The 23,716-nt window shown below is 45.0% G+C and overlaps 1 protein-coding gene across 1 annotated transcript in view; it reads right to left on the bottom strand.

Annotated features, from left to right (window-relative positions):
• The window catches only part of KIAA1549L (KIAA1549 like), a 168,699-nt gene that overhangs the window by 41,328 nt on the left and 103,655 nt on the right, over nucleotides 1-23,716 (bottom strand). Inside the window, exons 15-17 of the mRNA XM_069553333.1 lie at nucleotides 22,848-23,026; nucleotides 13,170-13,387; nucleotides 6,151-6,280 (exon numbers count right to left, since the gene is read on the bottom strand). Coding sequence (XP_069409434.1) covers nucleotides 6,151-6,280; nucleotides 13,170-13,387; nucleotides 22,848-23,026 — 527 coding nt within the window. The remainder of the gene's footprint in view (nucleotides 1-6,150; nucleotides 6,281-13,169; nucleotides 13,388-22,847; nucleotides 23,027-23,716) is intronic.

Below are 23,716 nucleotides of genomic sequence, written 5' to 3'. Positions count from 1 at the left end.
GTTTGAGTCTTTTTTTTTTTTTTAATTTATTTATTTTAATCGGAGCCTAATTACTTTACAATATTGTAGTCGTTTTTGCCATACATTGACATGAATCAGCCATGGGTGTACATGTGTTTCCTACACTGAATCCCCTCCCACCTCCCTCCCCATAGGATTTGAGTCTTTTTCCCAAGCCCTGAGGAGCCGTGCTGTGCTGTGCTTAGTCGCTCACTCATGTCCAACTCGTTGTAACCCCATGGCCTGTAGCCCACCAGACTCCTCTGTCCATGGGGATTCTCCAGGCAAGAAAACTGGAGTGGGTTGCCATGCCTTCCTCCAAGGGATCTTCACAATTCAGGGATCGAACCGAGGGCTCCTGCATTGCAGACAGATTTTTTTTTTTTTACCATCTGAGCCACCAGGAGAGCCCACAAATACTGGAGTGGGTAGCCTATCCCTTCTCCAGGGGATCTTCTCGACCCAGGAATCAAACCAGAGGCTCCTGCATTGCAGGTGGATTCTATACCAGTTGAGCTTCCTCAGGGAAGCCCCCCTGAGGAGCTACTGAAGGATTTTAAACAAGGGCATGTATTTTAGAAGGATTCCTTGGGCAGCTGTGAGTGGGACAGACAGGAACAGACTTTCAGGAAGACTTCCTGTTCCCATCCAAGTTCACTACCCCAACATGTTGCATATGTCTCTATGTGTCCCCTCCACTAGCCTCCTAAAGCACCTTGGGGCAAGCACTAGTTAATCCACCTTTCTCTTCTCCATAGAGCCTCACACAGGTAGTACAGTGGAATCACATGTGGAGCTCAGATGCTAATACCAGCAGAGAAGGTAAAAATCATGTAGTTAAACCTTTGAAAATTCATCATCATCCACATAGTATACACGCATGGCCTGTGTGTACAATCTTACAGAAATAAGAAATAGGTCACCTATAATGCACAACACGAACAGAATATAGGCAAAAGCTAACTTTTTTTTGCAATATTTATATTTTTTCCCTTTATCTTTCAGAGACTATATTGTGGAACTGGCAGATGTTAAACGCACATATGGTGCAATGGGTCCAGTGCCCTTGAGAAATGTTTGCTGGAAGAAATGAAGGGGTGGCAAGTACTGACGTGGGGCTCTCATTTGTCCTCTAGCTTTGGATCCTACAGGGATTCGAGGGCTCCCGTGGGCCAAGGACCAGAGTTCGGAGGAACCAGCATGGGGTGGATGGCACTGTGCTTCTCCAGACTCGAGGGTTTCTTCCGGAGCTGATGGGCACGTCTCCAGCCCTTGGCTGTCACCTGGGTATTACCCTTGCTCTCCCCTGGCCTTAGAGAGAACAGGCAGTGCCAACTCTCTCACTAGGAACTGTCCTTGGCTAAAGTGAAATGCCTCACCCAAGGACACACAACGACTGGTCAGTACTAGAGGCCAAGAACCCAGATGCTTCTTGAAAACTTAACACAACTCTTTAGGGTTGCATGAGTTATGTGGGGAGGTCTTGTAGGTCCTATACGACATCTCGACCTTTAACTCTGTCCAATCCTGCTTCTTTCCTTCCCTCAAGGTGTCCACACCAGAGTGTACTGGGTGCACTGACCTGCAGTAAGCAGCTGCCAGTGCAGGAGACGTACGAGACGCGGGTTCAGTCTCTGGGTTGGGAAGATCCCCTGGAGGAGGACATGGCAGCCCCCTCCAGTATTCTTGCCTGGAGAATCCATGGACAGAGGAGACTCGCAAGCTATAGTCCCTAGGGTCACAAAGAGTCAGACGTGACTTAGCACACATGCACACACTGGTCAAGAGGCTAAGAGGTCTCAGAGCCCAGGAGAGGCAGGATGGGTAGGTGACGCCAAGAGCAGAAGCAGACAGCATCCAGAGCGCAGGAGACCAGGAGGAACCGGCGGGCAGATGGCACCTGAGTGCTCACTAAGCAAGGAAAGTTGTCTCCTGCCCACTGGGAACCCACCTGCATGGGAAGGAAGCCCAGCAGGGGAGGCCTGGCTCCAAGCAGGGCCACTAGGCCATTCTGAAACCTGACCTGCCCCCCCACCCCAAACCTGCAAACAAGAAACCACCTCCTGTTCCCCACATGCCAAGAGGCCTCCATTTCTGTAAGTTAACAAGTCTCTTTGTGGGCAGCCACCAGCCTGGAGAGGTCTAGATGACACTGAAAGGCTCCCTTCACCACCAAACACCTCCCTCTGCCTCAGCTTCAACCAGGGAGCCTGATTTCCCATCATCAGATATTTCCCTGGGATTAAAGGACTCTATTAAAATACAACGTCCTATACATTAACATGAGATAACATATCAAGCCAGGGTTGCTGCTGCTAAGTCACTTCAGTTGTGTCTGACTCTGTACGACCCCATAGACGGCAGCCCACCAGGCTCCCCCGTCCCTGGGATTCTCCAGGCAAGAACACTGGAGTGGGTTGCCATTTCCTTCTCCAAGGCATGACAGTGAAAAGTGAAAGTGAAGTCACTCAGTCGTGACTGACTCTTAGCGACCCCATGGACAGCAGCCTACCAGGCTCCTCCATCCATGGGATTTTCCAGGCAAGAGTACTGGAGTGGGGTGCCATTGCCTTCTCCGCAAGCCAGGGTTATTAACAGCTTAAACTAGTCAGCAGAGGCAAGAGAAAGAAATGAAAGGCTGAGATGGGAGACCTATGTAAGCCAGTTCTAGGTGGGATGCCTAGGAGGTGATGGGGGTGGGGGCAGGGCCGACACAGAGCACGTGGTTCCGAGGGCAACAGCAGGGGGCTTCTGGTAAAGGACTGAATCCCCCAATCCAACCATTCGTTTCCCAGTGAAACCAGTAGATGGTTATACCCTTAACTGGGCACATCACGTGGTACCAGGGCATCCTTGTGCTTCACCTTGGTCTCTGACTCTCATGCCAGATCGTAAGAGCAGGAGAGCCTCCCACTAACAACAGGATTTACAAATTTACTGAGAAGGCCCCAGACTCCCTCTAAGCTATCTCAGGCAGTCAGGGCCCTTCTAGATCACATTGCATTCCCCTCCAAATGGAAGCCATCCAAACAACTGCATCAGGCCCTTAGTTGCAGCATGCAGGATCTTTTCGTTGCAGTGCATGGATTCTCTAGCTGCGGTACACCGCTTAGCTGCTCTGCAACACATGGGATCTCAGTTCCCTGACCAGGGATTGAACCCATGTCCCCTGCATTGCAAGGCAGATTTTTAACCACTGAACCACAAGGGAAATCCCTGAAATAGTAACTTTTATTTTGAAATATTAGGCTGACATTATCTTTTTTACCCACTTATGCACTGTGAGGAATTCATTTCAATTCATGTCAAAGTTAGTCTAAAGATACAGTCTGGCCTCATTAGGACTGATCCGTTTTGGACATCTTTTTAAAATCCTTTCTTCTTCTAAAAGGGATGCCTTCCTCCTAGAAAATTACTACTCAAGTGAGCCCCAGTAACTGCCGGGAGTGTACACCACGGCTTGGCTGTTAGGGATGAGAATCATTGCTGTAAAACACAGGGGTTCCCAACGCCCTTGTAGCTAAGTCTTTTCTGCATGCTCCTATTCCTCCTGCTCAGTGCAAAAAGTTCTGCAACAATGCAGGTGGCCATCAGCCCCAGGGCTGAGGTTTGCCCGTGATGAGTGTGTTTGTTGGCTTGCTCATTTATTCCTTTATTTTTACATGCAGGCATTTCCTTTGGGACTCTAACGCAGGCAACCTTTGAAAAATTCACACTTAAATCAATCTTCCAGTGCTTTCGTTTCTCCCATGTTGAGTGGGTCCTCCTGGCGTTCCCTCATCTGGCAGAAAAGATTTGAAAATGTTGGCCTGGCTTTAAGATGCCCAGGCCCAGTAGGACACAAGACATGCCTCCAACTGAATGACCTGTTCACTGCTGAGCTACTGGGTTCTTTTGCCAGGAGTGCTTTGGCACTTTTGGAAAATCAAGATTCAGAAAATGAATACGTGCATTATTTAAAACTATGACCCTTCTTTTTCTGCTTTATCTTCAGGTCCACCTTTTGCTTGTGTGAGTTCACCATACAAGAGTTCTTGTGAGACCTGACATCTTAGAGAGATCAGAAATATAGGGCATATGTTATGTAAAGACAGATATATAGTATGGTGGGGGCACATGGAAGCTGTATTAAGGGGTAGTTAAGGGGACAGGATCTGGAGATGGGTAAACGTATTATGTAACTGCCCGGAGCCTCAGTTTCTCATCTGTACAATGGGCATAATGAGAATAACTACTTGTCTGGTGACAGCAAATACAATTACATTATATATGTAAAAAGACTAGAATAGGGCCTGGTCTAGTGTGGGCAGTCAGGAAATGATAGCAAATACCTCTCATGTAATTAAAATGTTCAGGAGGCAATAAAGGAAACAATTTCATTCTTAGCATCAACAGTCTAAATTCTTCAAATTGTTCCCCAGATGATCTTCATCTCTTAAGGAAACCTGTATTTGCACATGTTTTTGTGATCACATACACTTTTCAAAGAAACACATATTTTTAAAAAATTTATTGAAATGAAGTGGGCTTCCCTTAAAGTAATCTGTAATTGGAATATTTATACATGACTGTGAGAAGTAAGCAACCTCCTTTAAAAAAAATCCTCTCTCTCCTACTGTTCTAATGCAACATTCCGAAAGTATCCAGTGAACACTCCAAGTCCTGGCACAGTGGCGAAAACACCTGCAGTGTTCTCTTTTCAAGACTAACAGTGTTCTGGCCTATTTGCTCAAACTGTGAAAACGTCTATGTCTAGAACCTCATCAATACAAGAAATCTATTTATACAAGTCTTGAAAAAAACTAAGAATGCTATCACATATCAGCAGAATATTCCTGAGCAGAAGAAAAAGTTTCCCAAACTATAAGCATCCAGGAAGAATACTCACTGTTGGTAGGGAGAGATTAAATGGAAATTTCAAATGCCCTACTTTTAACCACAGGCTGATTATCAAATTGATGACCAAGCTTGGCATAAGAAATATTTGTATGAGGAGAAAATTTAACACTGATACTTCAATCTGGAGGAGAAAAAAAAAAGAGATTTGCCCAAAGCATCTGGAATTTTACAAAATTAAACCACCTAACTCTTAGCTATGAAAAAGAAATAAAAGATAAGGGCATCACCACCAACACAGATATCAAGTTTAAATGTCAGGAAGGTAATTAGAAATTCAAATTAGGTATAGTATCTGTTTTAATTGGACCAACTAAAAATCCCACTTTAAGCTTTGTGGCAAAGAATGACCAATTCCGAGGGGGAAAAAATCTTCTTACCTTCAAATTAGCACCGTATGTTTAAGAAAGCAAGTGTAATTTTCAAATTACAACCTCACAATTAAAACAAAAGTTTATCTGGATATATTTGAATCATAACTCTTGTTACAGAAAATTTTGTATTTGTAATTAGAGAAACATTTTACAAGAAAAGGAAAGAAACATTTTCATAAAACCTAAGAGTATATTCGAGACCATTTGAATCTTGGGACACCATAAAGCACTACTGAACATCTTAGCATAGCATCTTTCACATGAACTCATGAGAGAAACTACACATGACGGAATGTAAGCAGTTTGATAGGAGGCACCAAACTGTTAAGTCATCACCTGGGGAATTTGATGGGATTAGACACATTTTTGCAGCCTGGAGCACCCCTGCACATAAGCATGTGCTTCATCATGTGAATTCACCAAATCGCTCTGTGGGAAATCTCATTGTTTCCATGGCATATTGAGGAGTTACGAAACCAGGAACAAATCCAGCTTCTCAACAGTGCTCTGGATTAAAAGACGCCTATGTTCAAATGAATTCTAACCCACGGCCATGGTTCCTACTGAGTTTCTAAGAACAAAGGGGAAAAAATTAAGGACCTTTAGCATTGCTGTTGAGCTTAAGGTCAATAAAGTACTATTCATAAAATGGTTGAATTTAGACCTTGAGATTCTTTGTACAATAATTTGTTACTCTGATACATTCCAATTAGTCTTACTTTGCAAAAGAGGAAATAAGGAGTAATAAAATAGAAAACATTTTAGTGTATTTTTAAATTCTACTAATATTCAATAAACTGAAATATGACAGAATGCTCTATCCCCTTTGCATTCAGGAAAAAGCAAAGCTTGCATTCACCTCTGCCCACCAGACACTTACATCGTATCCACTGTTACGTATCCCACGCCGGGGTCGCTCCCGAGTTACCAGAAGGTCCATCTCTGTTTCCCCTGGACTCGGGCTGTTCAGAGATTGCCGGCTCCGGTAGACAGAGTTCTTCATCTGTTGCCTGAAGAAAATTCAACAACTGTTATGATGCAGCAAATACCCTGACAGATGGAATTCTCCACTGATCCAAACTACAGGCAACCAATGAAGGCTTTGGATTTGCCTCGCGAATCTCAGAATTGATGGTATTTGTTCCCTGGCCATCAGGAACTACAGAAAGAGTGGAATAAAGATCCCCCGACCCCCCACCCAGATGCTGTAACCATTTGGCTGAATTGTAAGTGCCCTTTTGTATGGAAACTAGGTAACTCTAATCAATTGTATCACTGCAACCTCATCTAAAATTCTGCTGACTGCAAGGCCAGGGACTCTCCCTTGACCCTCTAGGACAGTGAACGCTGGAAGAACAAACTTGCTTTTGTTGGCTTTGTTGACTTAGCAGCCTCCTATTCCTTTTCACCTTTCTAATTTCACACGCAGGATTCCACGATGTGTCAACAAACACTGTGGATAATAAGCTTCTTAAACACGACTGACGATAGATTTTCTTCTCTACCTTCATCACAATGGATTCCCTTCTGGGCTAAGGAGCCATAAACCGAAAGGCAATTTGGGGCCCATGCATCCATCCATTGCTGAGTGGCTAAAATGTACCAGGTAGGGTGGAAGAGAATGAGGATCCACAATGAGACAGACACAGCTCTGCTTTGCTGAGCTTATATTCTAAAGAGGCAGATAGACAGTGTGCCTGGTAATTCCCAAAGTAATAAGGGTGACAGATAGTGACTAGGATGTGGGGTGACTTTAGATCGGGTGGATGGTCAGGGAAGGCCTCTCTAGAGAGGTGACATTTCGGTAGACACCTGAACAGAGCCAGCCACATACCAACCTGAACACAGAGCATTTCAGGCCTGGGAAGTTCACTTCAATTACTTTCAAAGTTAGTTTACAGTTATGGTCTAGCCTCATCAGGACTGATCAGTTTCGGACATCTTTTTAAAATCATGCCTTCTTCTAAAAAGGGGTGCCTCCTTCTAGAAAATTACTACTCAAGTGAGCCCCAGTAACTGCCAGGAGCGTGCAGCCCCTCATAGCTGTTAGGGTGGCAGAGTGGTTGAGAATTACGGCTGCAAAATACAGGGAGGGAGATGGGAGGCAGGTTCCAGAGAGAGGGGACATATGTATACCTATGGCTAATTCATGCTGATATTTGGCAGAAAACAACAAAATTCTGTAAAGCAATTATCCTTCAATTAAAAAATAAATTAAAAAAAAACGCACACACAGGGATACCCAAACCCCTTGCAGCTAAGAGTCTTTTCCACATGCCCTTCCTCCTCCTGCTCAGTGGAAAAGTTCTGGAACAATCCAGGCTTCCATCAGTGCCAGTGCCATCACTTGCCCATGATGAGTGTGTTTGTTGGCTTGTTTATTTATTCCATTATTTTTACATGCAGGCATTTTCTAGCACCCTGACCAGGGACTGAGGGTCACAGGTTCAGAGGCTCCACCCAGCTCACCCTAGGAAATGCATCCTTTTGTCATCACTGTTTTGTTTCCACTTGTCCTTAGAGGAATTTTTTTTAGGAGGGGAAAGAACCAGTAACAGCGAGGGCTGTGGCTGGGCTTTTCTTTTTTGCACAGGAGGCAACTCAAGAGTGATGACTTTTTTGCAGGGTTTTATTCCGCAAAATTTGCAGAGTTTATCCCACATGATTTTGCAGGGTTTATCCCATATGATCTTGCAGGGTTTATCCCACAAAAGTAGGAGAAAATCACTGGCTACTTCCCTCTCATCCAACAGTAAGTTTTTCTCTGTAAATTATTTGCATTTCAGAGCGTCTACCTTCAGAGAACTCCCCTATTTTGTGTCTTGGTTCTAAGATTCTATCCATTTGTGGGCTCAAGGTACAGAGGTTGTGTTATTGTCAGTGACTATGGAAGAAACCTGGGAGGTAAAGATACCTTTTTCATGACCTCATACCCAGTTAGTCAGAGCATGACATTCACACACAGCTAGTCTAGAACAGACATCAGAACCCCAAGGGCAAGACCCTACCCTTGCAATTAATCTAGGGGATAAAACATACACTATTAGACTGACTCCCTCACCAAGAGGGGCTTACACCTGTTTAGAGAGCCTCTGTGGTCTCTGCTCATCTGGCACCAGGACAAGCCTCTTTAGCTAAGGGCACTTTGATGGCCAGCTTTTCTCCAGGGACAGGCATGTGACACAGGCCGGACAATCATAGCATCACAACCCCATGGCCATAAGAACTGGTCAGAGGGGGCACACGAGTTGGTCAAGTGCAACTAAGTCTCAAGGCTTTTGCTACAGCAATCAGGAAAGAGGCATTCTCTTGGCATTGAGGTTTCTAAGAAGATAGGATGTAAGCCTAGAGTTGCTGGGAGCCAGTTTGCCACTACGAGGTAAGAGCCTGCCTGAAAAGGAGCCAGCAAAAAGTGAAGAAACAAGATAAACACGGAAGTCATTGTATGACCTCTTGGATCTAGCCGTGCTTGAAGCCTTGGCCTGTTCAGTGGTAAAATTTCCCCTTTATTGAGCCAGTTTGTGTTGGTTTTCCATTATTTGCAACCAAAAGAATCCTGACTAATATAGGAGCTTCCCACCTAATGTTATAAACTGTGCCCTATAGTTATCTGCAAATAGAGGTGTCCTCTAGGAAAGGAGCACAATCTTGTGAAACAGAATCTGTTCTGAGTGACTCATACTTTAAGGAAGACCCCAAAGAATTCTTTCCCTTGACCCAATTACAAATCATTCTTTGAAAAAGCAGACTCCATAACTGTCCTGAGATTGCCAATTAACCCATTTAGAAAAGATTTACTAATAATGGTGGTAGAAGAGTAAATACTAGGATTAGCAATTGACATTTAAGTAGGTTATTTTGGAAGTATTAGAAATACAATAGTGAGATTGTATAAGCCCTTTCGAGAACCTTGAATGTGGGTGTGCGCTTAGACACTGGCATATCCTCCAGTCTCCTTTTCCATCAAACACACTGCTCCATTATATACAGCTTAAAGGCTGCTGTTTAACATGAATCTCAATTAATCAGGCTACCAATGTGTGCCTGCAACTACTTTGAAATAAACTGGGCTTTTGGGTAGAGAAATTACTTATTTTAATCAAATAGAGTTCCATTAGGTATATCATTTCCTATTGGTATTTTCCTATATTCTTTCAAAGTTAACAAATTTTAAAACTTGCAAAATCGAGGTATAAGTTTTTTAACCTCTGAAAATATTGTTGGGAGGAGGATGATGCATTTCATTTGGATTTTTTAGGAGGTTGGGATCAACCACTATAGTTTAAGAAAGTAGTTCCTGAACACTGTATTCTGTGGAGGCCTAGGGTTCCATAAAGATGGATTAGAAGGAGGAGGAGGAAGAGGAGGGGAAGGGGAAGAGAAGGGGGAGGAGGTCCTGCTTCTACTACAGCAACTCTGTCTTTACAGGTTATTGCCTTAGCTTGGGTTCCTCCAGAAGTAAGCTCTGTGGTGATCTGAGTAGAAGTGGTTTATTTGGGAGAGGGTTCCAGGAAGCACAAGTTGAGAAGTGGGAAAATGAGAGAGGGAAGGGAAGGGGCCAATAAAGAATACGGTCTAGAGCAGATCAATGTCTTGGGCATCTGGGGCTCAAACTTACTGGAGAAGTGTGGGAGATCATTATTTTTAAATGTAGGTTTCATTGTTATTCAGGTATGGTAAACCCAACAGATCGGGGATGACTGCCATTGAAGAGACGACGTGTATACTCACAGATCCCAAGAGGAAGGGGCATACTGCACTATAGAGGGCCACACGGGAAGCACCAGGGTCAGTCACAAGGCAGGGGGACTGCAAGGAGAATGTGGGCAGGAGCTTTTACTGTAGCTTTCATGGGAAAGAACTGGAAAGGGGTGATTTGCACAGGAGATTAGGGGCCAGAGTGCAGAGCCCCTGTGTGCAGGAGGCAGCTGGGGTCTGAGTTCTCATTTGTTTGGTTTGTGTGTGACAGGTGCATTTACACATGAGAATTACTGTCCCTAGGAACTGGCGACCCAGCCCAGGGAGGGGCAGTTTCTCCAGGGGCCAGACCCCAGATGTCAAATCATCAAATACAGGAAGCAGAAAATGTGGTTATTACAACAGTGTCGAGTTCTCTTGCCAGGGGTGTTTATCTATCCGTCCCCATCTGTCACGGACTGCAGCTCTCCAGAGCACGTTAACTACCCGACACTTCTGCTGGGGGAGCTCATATCAGTCACAGATGTTTGCAGTAAGAAGGATGCTGCTGGCCTATAGGGGGCTGAGGGGACATACAGGGGGCCTCTGATAGCACCTGCCTCAGTTATATTATTTACTTTGTATCTCTGAAGACTTGAAGAGTTTATAACATAAAAATGGGGGTGTGCTCTGACTTAAAAAAAAGCTGTGAAAACTCTTTGAAAGGGGATCAGGATGAGTCAACATTTGGAATCTAAATTTTGATTTGATTTATTTAGCTCTCAGGGTAAGATTCTGGTTATTGACGCTATCTCTGGCCTAGAGAATGGGTTCCTTACTCGTGCCTTATAGGGGCTGGTCACTGAGAGCAGACCCTCTAGAGAGCTGAACTGTGAATGGTAACTAACAGGTATGTCTCACCTGTGATAACAGGTGACATACAACGGGCAGCAGTGGACAGTGCCTGGAGTCAACAGCAGAGTGTGACAAGAAGAGTGCTTGAGGGACTTCCCTGGTGGTCCAGAGGCTATGACTCTGTGCTCCCAATGCAGGGGGCCTGGGTTCAATCCCTGGTCAGGGAACTAGATCCCACATGTGCAACTAAGCATTTGCAGGTGGCAACTAAAGATCCCTCATGCAGCAACTAAGACCCAGTGTAACCAAATAAATATGTTTAAAAAGAATAGTGTCCAAGAGCTTACTAAGTCTCTTTCTTGACATTAATCTTTCTCTTCTCATCCCCATCTCTTGCTGATCTCATCTCCCTTTCTACCGCCACCCCACCTGATTTGTGGTTATCTCTAACTTTCCCTTAACTGATCACATTTTTTAAATTAAATCCTTTCTTCAACAGACATTTACTAAGAATTGCCTGCATACTCCCAGCATCAGCAGGCTAGCAAAAGGCCTTAGGAAACTGGCCTGGCCTTTTGTTAGGCAGTGGAGATGCACCTCTCCAGCAAAATGTTTTGTTCATTCTCCTTATAAAATATCTTCACTGAAAATTGTATTTAACTCTCAAATAATTTCCAAGCTAAGTTTCACATACTTGTACATGATTTTTGATTCAGTTTCCAAATATCAGCAGGAAACCCAAGAAAAAATAAATCCCCACTCCAGTCGATAAAAGACCCCTGAAGTAAAAAGTCCCAAAGTGTGAAGTAAAAGGCAAAGACGCCCCCAGCCTCCCAATAAAATCCACAGATGTCCCTCCCTTTTTTCTACAGTTATCAACATGGGGTACGTGCACTGTGTTCCCATCACAGTGTGATTTTACACCAACAGCTTGTCGTCCCCACCAAGACTAATAAGAAGCCTGGAAAATGAAGCACTGGCTTAGAATTCCCTCTTTTCATTTTAAAAATAAATCATGCAGGTTCCATTCATAAAATTTAGTCCCCACTCCCAGCTTGACTATGCGGCTTTCATCTAAGCCCATCACATAGTCATTTTGGCTTTTAATAAATACCCACTCAGTCCAGGAACCATCCTGTCCTCCGCAGGGACCTCTCTAGAGGCTGTGTCTGTGAAGGCCATGGTTTGGGTTGGAGCACTGGCAGCTCTAAGTCAAGGGGCAGCTGCCAAGGAGAACGTGTATTTGGAAGAGTTGGTCTCAAGTCATGAAAATGCTTCTGGGGGAAGTGCCTCAGAGGGGAAGGCAAAGAAGAGAAGTGGGTGTATTGCGCTTTGCTGACATTTACCCCTTTACCCTCAGAGGGTAAAGAAACTGCCTGCAATGTAGGAGATCGGGGTTGAATCTCTGGATTAGAAGATCCCCCTGGAAAAGGGAATGGCAACCCACTCCAGTGTTCTTGCCTGGAGAATTCCATGGACAGAGGAGTTTGGCAGGCTACAGTCCATAGAATCAGACCTGACTGAGTGACTAACACACACACACCCCTTTTCCTAGTAGGTGAAGCCACTCCCTGCTGAGTTAGGAGCAAAGTTTACCCACCAGGTTGAAGGTTGTCAATTTCAACTACCAGGCCTATCCCTCCCTTGCTAGGGCAGGCCTGCCTTTTAGGCTGAGTATCTCACATTTCAAACATCCATCACACTTGTGAGCAAGAAACTCTTGGGTTCATCTTTCTCTCCCATTAGGCCTTAAGTTCCATAAAAGCAGAGACTGGGCTGTTCGGCCCACCATAAAATATTGAATGAATGAACCCATGACCTTGACAGTATTCAGCATCATGCCTGGTGCCCAGTACAGAGCAGGAGACAATAAATGTCAAATGGACAAGTCTATAAATTAAAGACAGGAACCCAGCATGGAGACTGGAGTAGCTGTGCAGTAAGTATTGATTGAAGCTGAATAAAAAGGTGAGGCATGGATTCTGTTTTTCTTATGCAAGAGACACTAAAATCATTGATGAATACGCTGTCCCTTGATCTGGAAGTTGCATACCCAGGTGGGTGATAATTACATGCGAACCCAGCTCTGAAACAGCTACAGGTTTGAAAACATCATTAAAAGCTAAGGGACAATTACGGTTGTTTGCATAAATGTTGTTTTTCAGTGGTTTTAATTTTATTCTCTTCCAGACTCATTGTGGAACTCCTGCTTGTAGAGACCAGTGCGGCCCAGACCAGCAGCCTGCAAAGATGAGAGTCCTCAGGTGACAAATAGAACAGAGACCTGGATGGTACTGCCCAAGGTACCCCCTGCCCTCATCCCACCAACGATACAGCGACCCCCGGAGAATCCCTTAAGAACTGCACCTGTTTTTAGCCTCGGTGAATGGGGCACACAGTTCTGGGTCTGGATCCAAGACGTGCTCGATTTCCTTTGGTGCTTTTTCATACATCTTTTTCCTTTCCGTCTGAGCCTTGCTAGCCTCCACTGGGGGGAAGTCGTAGTAACCCTTCCTCTTGGCTTTGAGGCGCAGCTTGTTCCGATAGTGCTCGATGTCTGACTTCTGCTTCAGGGCTTTGTTCACCTGGGGAGAGAAACAGTCTCAACATGCATGGTGCCCAATACACAGCAGGTGACAATGACTGTCACGTGAAGAAACAAGTCTATGGCCGTTTAGCTGATGCCCAGCTGGGTAAGACCACCAGCTCTGGAAGGGCTAGAGTTGGGATGAATGGGGTGGGAAAGAGGAGTAGATGTCTTGCTTGCAAGGTCTCCCCGCTCTATCAACCTGCCCTTGAAAGCTTATTTTTGTCAGTCTATAGTTTCATTGTTGTTGTTAAGTTGTTCAATCATGTCTGCTCTTTTGCAACCCCATAGACTGTAGCCCACCAGACTCCTCTGTCCATGGGATCTTCCGGGAAAGATTACTGGAGTGGGTTACCATTTCTTCCTCCAGGGGATCTTTCAACCCAGGGATCGAACCCATGTCTCCCCATCTCCTGCACTGCAGGCGCATTCTTTACTGCTAGGTAATTTTGAAGACTTGCATGGCCATTATTGCCAACTGGTTCCTGCTCACCTGTCAAAGATACAAACGGATGACTGCACTAAATAAACAAATGATATGAAGATGTTACGTCCACAAACAGAGCTGAATGAAACCTGCCTGATACTAACTGAACAATACGGAGAACCATTTGAGCTGTTTGCAGTCAGACTTGACTACATCTGTATAATCATGTTTAAAGTAGAGAGCATTTTCATAGCTAAGATTTCAAGGAACAATCATGGAAAGGCTGGTAAATGTGGGGATGACATCCACCTGGCAATTGAGGAAACTAAGAGTCAAAAAGGCTAAGTTAGTAAAGCGAAGAATTGGGATCCCTAGTGAACTAAGAGCTCCTCTTACAGATTCTGTGCTGTGCCATCACTGTGGTGACTTACATGCGTGATGTCTTCTTAACCTTCATGACAACCCATAATCAGAGGTGGGGTCAGAGTTCAGAGTCTGCACATTTAGCTGTTAAATACCCTGCCCCTCAGGATGAGAAGACAAAGAAGTACAGAGGGTCCAAGGTCTAAGCCCCTGGACTGTAGATTCTGCCCAGGGTGTGGCTGGGGGCTGGGGTTGGTGTGGGCTTGCCAGAATTGGGGCTTTCCATTTGGAAGATGCTCAAGGCAATAGTCAATCGGCAGAGCATTGGAGCTGCATGCAGAGCTGGCAAAGATCCAGAGGCCTAGACCTGCTGAATCAGAATCTTCAAGAGTGAGGCTTGGGCATCTGTAGTTTGCACAAGTCCCAGAGCTGACTCTGGTCCCGTACCCGGGTAGGAAACCTCTGGCACTGATCAGTGGTTTTCAGATTATATTCCGTGGGTTTGTGGAAGATCAGTAGAAAATCCTAGAGTTAGGAGTCTTGCCCTCCAAAAGCCAAGACACAGCTATTTTCATATTGCTTTAGCAAGTTTAGGGACCTGGGCTAAGAACTGTTGCCCGAGGGCTCCAGGAGGGTCCTCAAGAGTCAGGGAAGTGCAGGGGCAGCAAGAAGACGGGGCTGAGCTGCTGGTCCTTGTTCCCAATCAACAGAGCAGCCACCCACGCTCCTGTTTGCTGTCTGTGTTGGACTCCTACAAAACAGTGTGTTTGAAGAAAGGATTAGGGGCTGAGAGAAGGTCCAGCGGTCTCAGAAACTTGAGGTCAGATCCCCAGGTCAGACTCCGCTGAGCTTCTGAAGACATGTGAGGAGTACAGAGGTGGTGAGGCCAGGGAGGACAGGAGGAACTGCCTGGAGGCCCGGGGGACACGGCAGAGATTCCTTACTGCTGCAGCCAATGCCAAGGGAGGAAGGTGGGGTACAGCTGCCTCACCTCCTTCTGTGTCCCTCCTGGACCTGAAAGTCCCCCCGGTAGCAGGGTCCAAAGCCTGGAATTCTGGGCTTCCAGCCATCAGACCCATGAATCCCTGACTCACTGTCCACATTGCTGACAATACTTTAGATTAAGCTCTTTTTTCTTCTTAAGTGTCTTCTATTTGGATAATGAATTTAAACTCTGCTAGGACATCAGGACTCCAAAAACTAAGGCTGGCAGTACTACCTTCTGCAGAAGGAACTGCTTGCTCCCCTCTGTCCTCTGGGTCCCCCAGCTGCCACTGGGAAGCGTGGGAGCAGGGTCCCCTCTTGAGCCAAACTTAAGCAAGTTTGCCAGCAACACAGGGGAAGAATTTCCTTTTAAAGTCAATCTCTTTCTCTCACTCATTCCCAACTCTTCATGAAACATTTACCAGAGTTCACTGGGTTTATATGCAAACACCCTTGGGAGGATAATTCTGTTGCTATCAGTCATTTACATTTTAATGATAGTGCAGCATAAAGCTGGGGCTAAGGGGATAGGTTCTGGAACCAGATCAACTGCCTGGGTTTAAATCTCAGCTCTGTCTTTCCCTAGCTGGGTGACTCCGAGCACATTACTTAACTTCTCTGTGCCTCAGATTCTTTTGATGTAAGAGGGAGATAATACTACTGCCCTCGTAGAGCTGTTGTGAGGACTGCAGGAGTTCACACGCACCGCATGCTTGCAATATGGCCAGGCACTGAGACCAACTCTAAAACAGGCTATCTATCTTACATATGGGAATGAATATGTTTCCACACTACTCTCTCCATTCATCTTGAAGATTTTTATGAAGAACAGAATGTAAAAATAATTTCATTATGTCTTTTGTATATTGAAAAAAATCTTATTACCATTAATGTGGGTTATGCAGGGTTCATTTTCATCAAAGACTAAGGGAAAAGGAGTCTGACAGAGACAGGGGAGGGGAAATGAGTAGCTTTGGGAGCACAGAGCACTAAAGTGAGTAGGCTTGGGTAGAGTGGGGCAGTCGAGGGGGCTTTGGGCTGAACAGCATGGGTGCAGCACTTTGGGGGCCGGGGGTTCAGGGGAGGGGTGGGACAAAGAAAGGAAGGCGGACAGGCCACGTCTACACTGCTGTCTTAGAATGTCCCTGTTCCTTCATGCCCATGGGAGTTACTCTGGTTGTTTTTTCTGGCTCTTGCTTCAAGAAGGAGAGAGGAAGGGGCAATCCAGCTGCAAGAAGCAGCTGTGACAATACAAACCAATACCCGGGGGCTTTAAGGGTTAGATACAGCAATAGCTGTATATGGTCAACAAGTAGTGGTGAGAGTGTGGTGCTTTATGAAAACCCATCCATGCAGCTAGCTCAGAAGCCAGGAGTGTGAGCACCTATATATAGCCCACCCTCTAGGATAAACTCTCAAACGCCCAGGACATGGTTTAGTGTGCAGAGATTCCAGACCTGACACTTTGCGCTGCTAGGTGGTTCTAGCAATGCGTTCATCAGGGGTAAGATACGTGTCAACTGATGTACAAAGCCAGCGGTTCGCCAACATGAGGCCACATGTTATGTAGATGCTTTACTTTTACAAGGTTTGAAGAAACAAACTGAGGGATATATTTTTTTCTAACTCTTGCAAAGATCTCCCCAACCTGGGTCCTGATGGTATCTTTAGGCTGGCAACATCTCACGAGTCTTTAATTGTTCCCTCATTCCACTTGCCACTGAGAAAACCAGCAAAGAGAAGAAGCTAGCATGACACCCTCTGGGCCAGGAATCCATTTCTGGAATCTCTCCTAAGATGATATTCCAAGAGAATTTCAAAGTCAGAGATGAAAGTTAATATCGTCAGTAATCAGACATATCAGTATCAGGTACTTCTTGATTCCATGGCACATCATTGCCATGGATATGTGAAAAATTCATAACCTCAACCCAATCATAAGAAAACACCAGACAAATCCAAACCGAGGGACATTCTACACAGTAACTGGCCAGTACTGCTTCAAAAGAATAACAGTCATGAAGAACAAAATGGTCACAGAGGATGGAGGAACTCTCCCAAACTTGAACTACCCCAAACTTGTTTGGGAGGAGACTCAAGAGACAGTTAAATGCCACATGGGATCCTGGACTGGATTACAGAACAGAGAACGGACATGAGAGGAAAACCAGTGAATTTCAAATGAGGTCTGCACATCATTCAACAGTGTTGCACCAATATTATGTTCCTGGGCTGGATCATTTTTTATGGTTACACAAGGTGTTCATATTAGGGGTAGCAGGTAAACAACTAACTGGATAAAGGAATTCTCTGTACTATTACGGCAACTCTTTAGCAAATCTAAAGTTATTCTCAAAATAAAAAGTTTCTATAAGTCAAGCACGAAAACTAAAACCAAAAAATACCTGGTTTGAACAACGGGAGAGTAGTTTCCCAATCAATGGTGCACTTACTCAATCAAGACATTCACAATGATGGTCAGAAAGACAACAGCAACACAGCCAGTGCTTAAAGATACAAGATATAAGGTGGTCTGAATATGATAAGATTCTAAAATACACATGAGTTTGAGCAAAAGCTAGAAGAGAAGGTGGAAAACATGAAAACAGAGGATATGTTGCTGCTGCTGCTGCTAAGTAGCATCAGTCGTGTCCGACTCTGTGCAACCCCATAGACAGCAGCCCACCAGGCTCCCCCGTCCCTGGGATTCTCCAGGCAAGAACACTGGAGTGGGCTGCCATTTCCTTCTCCAATGCATGAAAGTGAAAAGTGAAAGTGAAGTCGCTCAGTCGTGTCTGACCCTCAGCGACCCCATGGACTGCAGCCTTCCAGGCTCCTCCGTCCATGGGATTTTCCAGGCAAGAGTACTGGAGTGGGGTGCCATTGCCTTCTCCGAGAGGATATGTTAGGGCAGTGAAATTAAGTGGTCTTTCTTATTTTCTGAATTTTGTATGCTGTTACTCTGTTTACTTTAAAGTAATCTTTAAAAGAATTACCTACAATTCATAAAAAGAAAATTTATGGCTTTGAGGCTGTGTTTTCTTCACTTAAACAAGCTGCCTATAAGAGAAGGAGGAAAATGATAAAATAATCTGCCTAAAATGTCACAAGGCAGCAAATTACAGAGAACAGTTCAGGGCTCTTTTTCAATCCAGATGTCAGCAAGGTCTATTCCTTCAACTACCAAAATGTGACATGTATACATTTCTGGACAGGGAGAATGCTACTCTGTTCTCCTGTGACAGAGTGATAGGTCTGGCTGAAAAAGAGAGTGGAAAATTAGATTTAGCTGACATCTGGAATCTGTCCCCATTGCTAAGCTGGGATGAAAAGATCCAGGCATGGTGGCCATCACCTGGGTCCATACTGGGTAGAGGCTCTTAATGAAGAATAGTTACCAGTGCATCAGTGATAAACTCAGAGGCCTCTAATCTGGGGCTTGAGTGTCCAGTGGCAGAAGTGGGCCCAGGGAAAGATTCAGTGGCTGTGACTGTCTTTGAGAAGATATATAGGTTCCCAAATTGTAGGGCCTAAGGGCCCTAAGTACTTGATCAATGAATCCTGGATGGTTAGCTGACTAATGATGAAGTATGCTCAGTCACTATATAAAGCACATCTATTTCTGCTTTATTGACTATGCCAAAGCCTTTGACTGTGTGGATCACAATAAACCATGGAAAGTTCTGAAAGAGATGGGAATACCACATCACCTGACCTGCCTCTTGAGAAACCTATACACAGGTCAGGAAGCAACAGTTAGAACTGGACATGGAACAACAGACCGGTTCCAAATAGGAAAAGGAGTACGTCAAGGCTGTACATTGTCACCCTGCTTATTTAACTTATATGCAGAGTACATCATGAGAAACGCTGGACTGGAAGAAACACAAGCTGGAATCAAGATTGCCGGGAGAAATATCAAGAACCTCAGATATGCAGATGACACCACCCTTATGGCAGAAAGTGAAGAGGAACTAAAAAGCCTCTTGATGAAAGTGAAAGAGGAGAGTGAAAAAGTTGGTTTAAAGCTCAACATTCAGAAAACGAAGATCATGGCATCTGGTCCCATCACTTCATGGGAAATAGATGGGGAAACAGTGGAAACAGTGTCAGACTTTATTTTTGGGGGCTCCAAAATCACTGCAGATGGTGACTGCAGCCATGAAATTAAAAGACACTTACTCCTTGAAAGAAAAGTTATGACCAACCTAGATAGCATATTGAAAAGCAGAGACATTACTTTGCTAACAAAGGTCTGTCTAGTCAAGGCTATGGTTTTTCCTGTGGTCATGTATGGATGCGAGATTTGGACTGTGAGGAAAGCTGAGAGCCGAAGAATTGATGCTTTTGAACTGTGGTGTTAGAGAAGACTCTTGAGAGTCCCTTGGACTGCAAGGAGATCCAACCAGTCCATTCTGAAGGAGATCAGCCCTGGGTGTTCTTTGGAAGGAATGATGCTAAAGCTGAAACTCCAGTACTTAGGCCACGTCATGAGAAGAGTTGACTCATTGGAAAAGACTCTGATGCTGGGAGAGATTGAGGGCAGGAGGAGAAGGGGATGACAGAGGATGAGATGGCTGGATGGCATCACCGACTCGATGGACGTGAGTCTGAGTGAACTCCAGGAGATGGTGATGGACATGGAGGCCTGGCGTGCTGCCATTCATGGGGTGGCAAAGATTCGGCCATGACTGAGCGACTGAGCTGAACTGCTGCTCAGTCACTCAGTTGTGCATGACTCTGTGATGCTATGGACTGTAGCCCTCTAGGCTCCTCTGTCCATAGGATTCTCCAGGTAAGAATACTGGAGTGGGTTTCCATTTCCTACTCCAGGGGATTTTCCTGACCCAGGGATCAAACCTGCGTCTCCTACATCTTCTGCATTGGCAGGTGGGTTCTTTACCACTAGCACCACCTGAAAGCTAATGATGATGGTATAATAATAACATATTTGTTGTATGTTAGACAATATTCTATGCTTTATGCATATTAACTCATTTGACCCTCACAACAGTCCCATTGTACAGATAGAGATACTGAGGCACAGAGAATTTAAGCTGTTGGTGATGGACAGGGAGGCCTGGTGTGCTGCGGTTCACGGTGTCACAAAGAGTTGGACACGACTGAGCGACTGAACTGAACTGAGCTGAAGTTCACGCAGATATTAAGTAGAAGAGCCAGGACTCACATTCTTGCAGTGTGGCTGAAGAGTCCATACTCTTTCAAGCAAAGTGCTCTTTTGTACTGACGGGCCACAATAAGTCAAAGAGAGGGAAGGAGTGCTGGACAGGGAGCCAGGGGACCTGATCCTCACGCTGCCACAATAACCTGCAGTGTGACCCTGATTAAGCCTCCTGAGCCCTCTGACTTCCATTTCTTTGTCTAAAAAACAATGAGAAAGTTGGGATACAAGTGCTCTATGAGTCCACAACCAGTTAAGTTCTTTTTATTTTTAATTATCTATTCATTTATTTTTAGTTTTGGCTGCCCTGTGCAGCTTTTGGGAGCTTAGTTGTCCAACTAGGGATCAAACCCAGGCCCACATAAGTGAAAGTGTCAAGTCGTAAGCACTGGACCTCCAGGAAATTCCCAGTTAAGTTTTTTCTAAAAACGGATAAACATCAACTCATCATCCCTCTAGGCAGTTCAAGCTTTCTGTCGAGAAAACAGAAGGAGCTTCCTGGATCAGGTCTATAACAGGCTTTTTCACGTGGCCTGGATGGGGGATGTGGACAAGCTGCTGAAGGGTGTTTACAGTACCCAGCTGTATGGGGTCGTGGTGTGTTCCTCAAGGTGTGGTGGGAAAGAGCCTTTAAAGTTTTGGAAATCTCCCACCCAGCGCAGGTAACCATAGCTGGCTGGGTATAAACAAACGAAGTGAATAACCAAACTGCTGAATGACAACAGAGAATAACAATGAAATTGTGTGTGTGTGCGTGCATGTGTGAGGTATTCACAAGGAGGTTCCATCAGCAGGGCCTTAAGGGATCACAAACATCTTCAGCTCACTGACCATTCTGCTGCAGAAGATGGAGAAATGGCAGCTAATTTTTACCCAATTCACTCTCTTGTTCTCCCCTAAACTGCCTCTATCTATCATCTACCTATCTCCATCCACCCACCCACCCACCCACCCATCCATCCATCCATCCGTTTTCCTTTGGTGAAATCTCTGATGTACAGTACTAATCTTTTTAAGACTTAGGAAAATTGACTAACATCACGCTATTCATTGATATTCCTCCTGAGAGCACGCAAAGGGTTGCTTCAAGCTTGCTCATTCACACCAGTCAGAATGGCAGCGATCCAAAAGTCTACAAGCAATAAATGCTGGAGAGGGTGTGGAGAAAAAGGAACCCTCTTACACTGTTGGTGGGAATGCAAACTAGTACAGCCACTATGGAGAACAGTGTGGAGATTCCTTAAAATATTGCAAATAGAACTGCCTTATGACCCAGCAATCCCACTGCTAGGCATACACACTGAGGAAACCAGAACTGAAAGAGACACGTGTATCCCAATGTTCATCACAGCACTATTTATAATAGCCAGGTCATGGAAACAACCTAGATGTCCATCAGCAGATGAATGGATAAGAAAGCTGTGGTACATATACACAATGGAGTATTACTCAGCCATTAAACAGAATACATTTGAATCCGTTCTAATGAGGTGGATGAAACTGGAGCCTATTATACAGAGTGAAGTAAGCCAGAAAGAAAAACACCAATATAGTATACTAACACATATATATGGAATTTAGAAAGATGGTAATGATAACCCTCTATGCGAGACAGCAAAAGAGACACAGATGTATAGAACGGACTTTTAGACTGTGGGAGAGGGAGAGGGTGGGATGATTTGGGAAAATGGCATTGAAACATGTATACTATCAGGTAAGAAACAAATCGCCAGTCTATGTTCGATGCAGGATACAGGATGCTTGGGGCTGGTGCACGGGGATGATCCAGAGAGATGATATGGGATGGGAGGTGGAAGGGGGGGTCAGGATTGGGAACTCATGTACACCTGTGGCTGATTCATGTGAATGTATGGCAAAACCAACCAAAGTAAAATAAAGTAAAAATAAAAATAAAAAATAAATTTAAAAAAAGGAATCTAAAAAAAAAAAAGAAATAAAAGTCATTTCAAAGCCTATGTAGTGGGCCACATTCCCCGTCCACATCTCCTCTGGTCCCCTATCAATTTCAGCTCTCTCCATCCCCGCTGCCACAGATACCCCATCATGACCACTTTAGTGGTGTTATCAAGAAAGGAAGCAGGCTGCGTGAGTGAGGAATTAGGGAAGCAGAATTTTGGATGTTTCTCTTCATAATGACAGTTTTTTATAAAGTCCCCTATGGGCTTTCTGGCCTGGAGAATTCCATAGACTGTACAGTCCGTGGGGTCACAAAGAGTTGGACACGACTGAGCGACTTTCACTTCACTTCATTTCATGGACTTTCTGATGAAGGTGGAAAATGCTCCAAAAACATCACTCAACAAACTGGTTTGGGGTGACCGGTGTCCTGACTCGTTCCACTGAGGCCTGCACATGCAGAGGGAAAAATGACCCACAGAGCCCCGTACACCTGCACCCGGGGCCCCCAGGGCTCCTCCCTGGTCCACATTCACAGAGGCCTGGCTGCACCCACTCTCTCCCGCTCTGTCCTGGGGTGCTCACCTCGCCATTGAGGACAGCCGGCTCCTGGCTCCTGTCCGAGGCAGGGTGCACCACGGGGAGGGCTGTGGGCTTTATTCCGATGAGATGCACAGACCCAGAAGACGTGTCAAAGGGATCCACAGCCACCTTGCCAGAGTTGTCAAAAAGGACCGCTCCTTCCTCTTCATCACTTGCCGGCACTAAAGCACAACATAAACACATCGATTTTCTGTTGTAGGGGAGCTGCGCCATCGTGGGGGAATGTATGTCAGGCTCACAGCCTAAGGACATCATTTTACTCAAAATGACCTCAGGAACAACAGTGTCTGGTTCGGTGCCAACGGCTCACTGCTGCTGGTGGCTTTCTCTTAAAATTTACTATCTATACTCTTCACCCCACCACTGGTTTGAATTTAAATGGCAAACCATTCCTTCAAAACTGTGGTAGAACACATTTGGGGGGGGGAAGTTAAATTTTTCTCTATATTTGAGTCGGAGATGGGGAAAGTGCCATTTGGTCAAACTTGGCAGCTATTCTTAAAATATGATAATCAAGACAATAACAGCACTCAGTCTCTGCCACCAAAGCCACCCATTTTCACATTGCATAAAGGTTATGAGTCTTCCCTGGTCAACCAGCCACAGTAATTGCTGCTGAAACTTTTTTTTCCCCTTGAAGATTGTTTCTCCAGTGACTAAGGTTTTGGTTTCTTTCATTTGTCTAAAACAAAAGAAAGCTAAGAAATAATCACTGAGAAATGAATTTAAAGCTACAGTGAAAGTCACTCAGTTGCGTCCGACTCTTTGCAACTCCATGGACTATACAGTCCATGGAATTTGCTAGGCCAGAATACTGGAGTGGGTAGCCTTTCCCTTCTCCAGGCGATCTT

The sequence above is a fragment of the Ovis canadensis genome, chromosome 15 (assembly GCF_042477335.2).
Source record: "Ovis canadensis isolate MfBH-ARS-UI-01 breed Bighorn chromosome 15, ARS-UI_OviCan_v2, whole genome shotgun sequence".
In the NCBI taxonomy this organism is placed as follows: Eukaryota; Metazoa; Chordata; class Mammalia; order Artiodactyla; family Bovidae; genus Ovis; species Ovis canadensis.
Note: the sequence above shows the minus strand (reverse complement) of the source record. Positions and strands in the feature narration are given on the sequence as shown.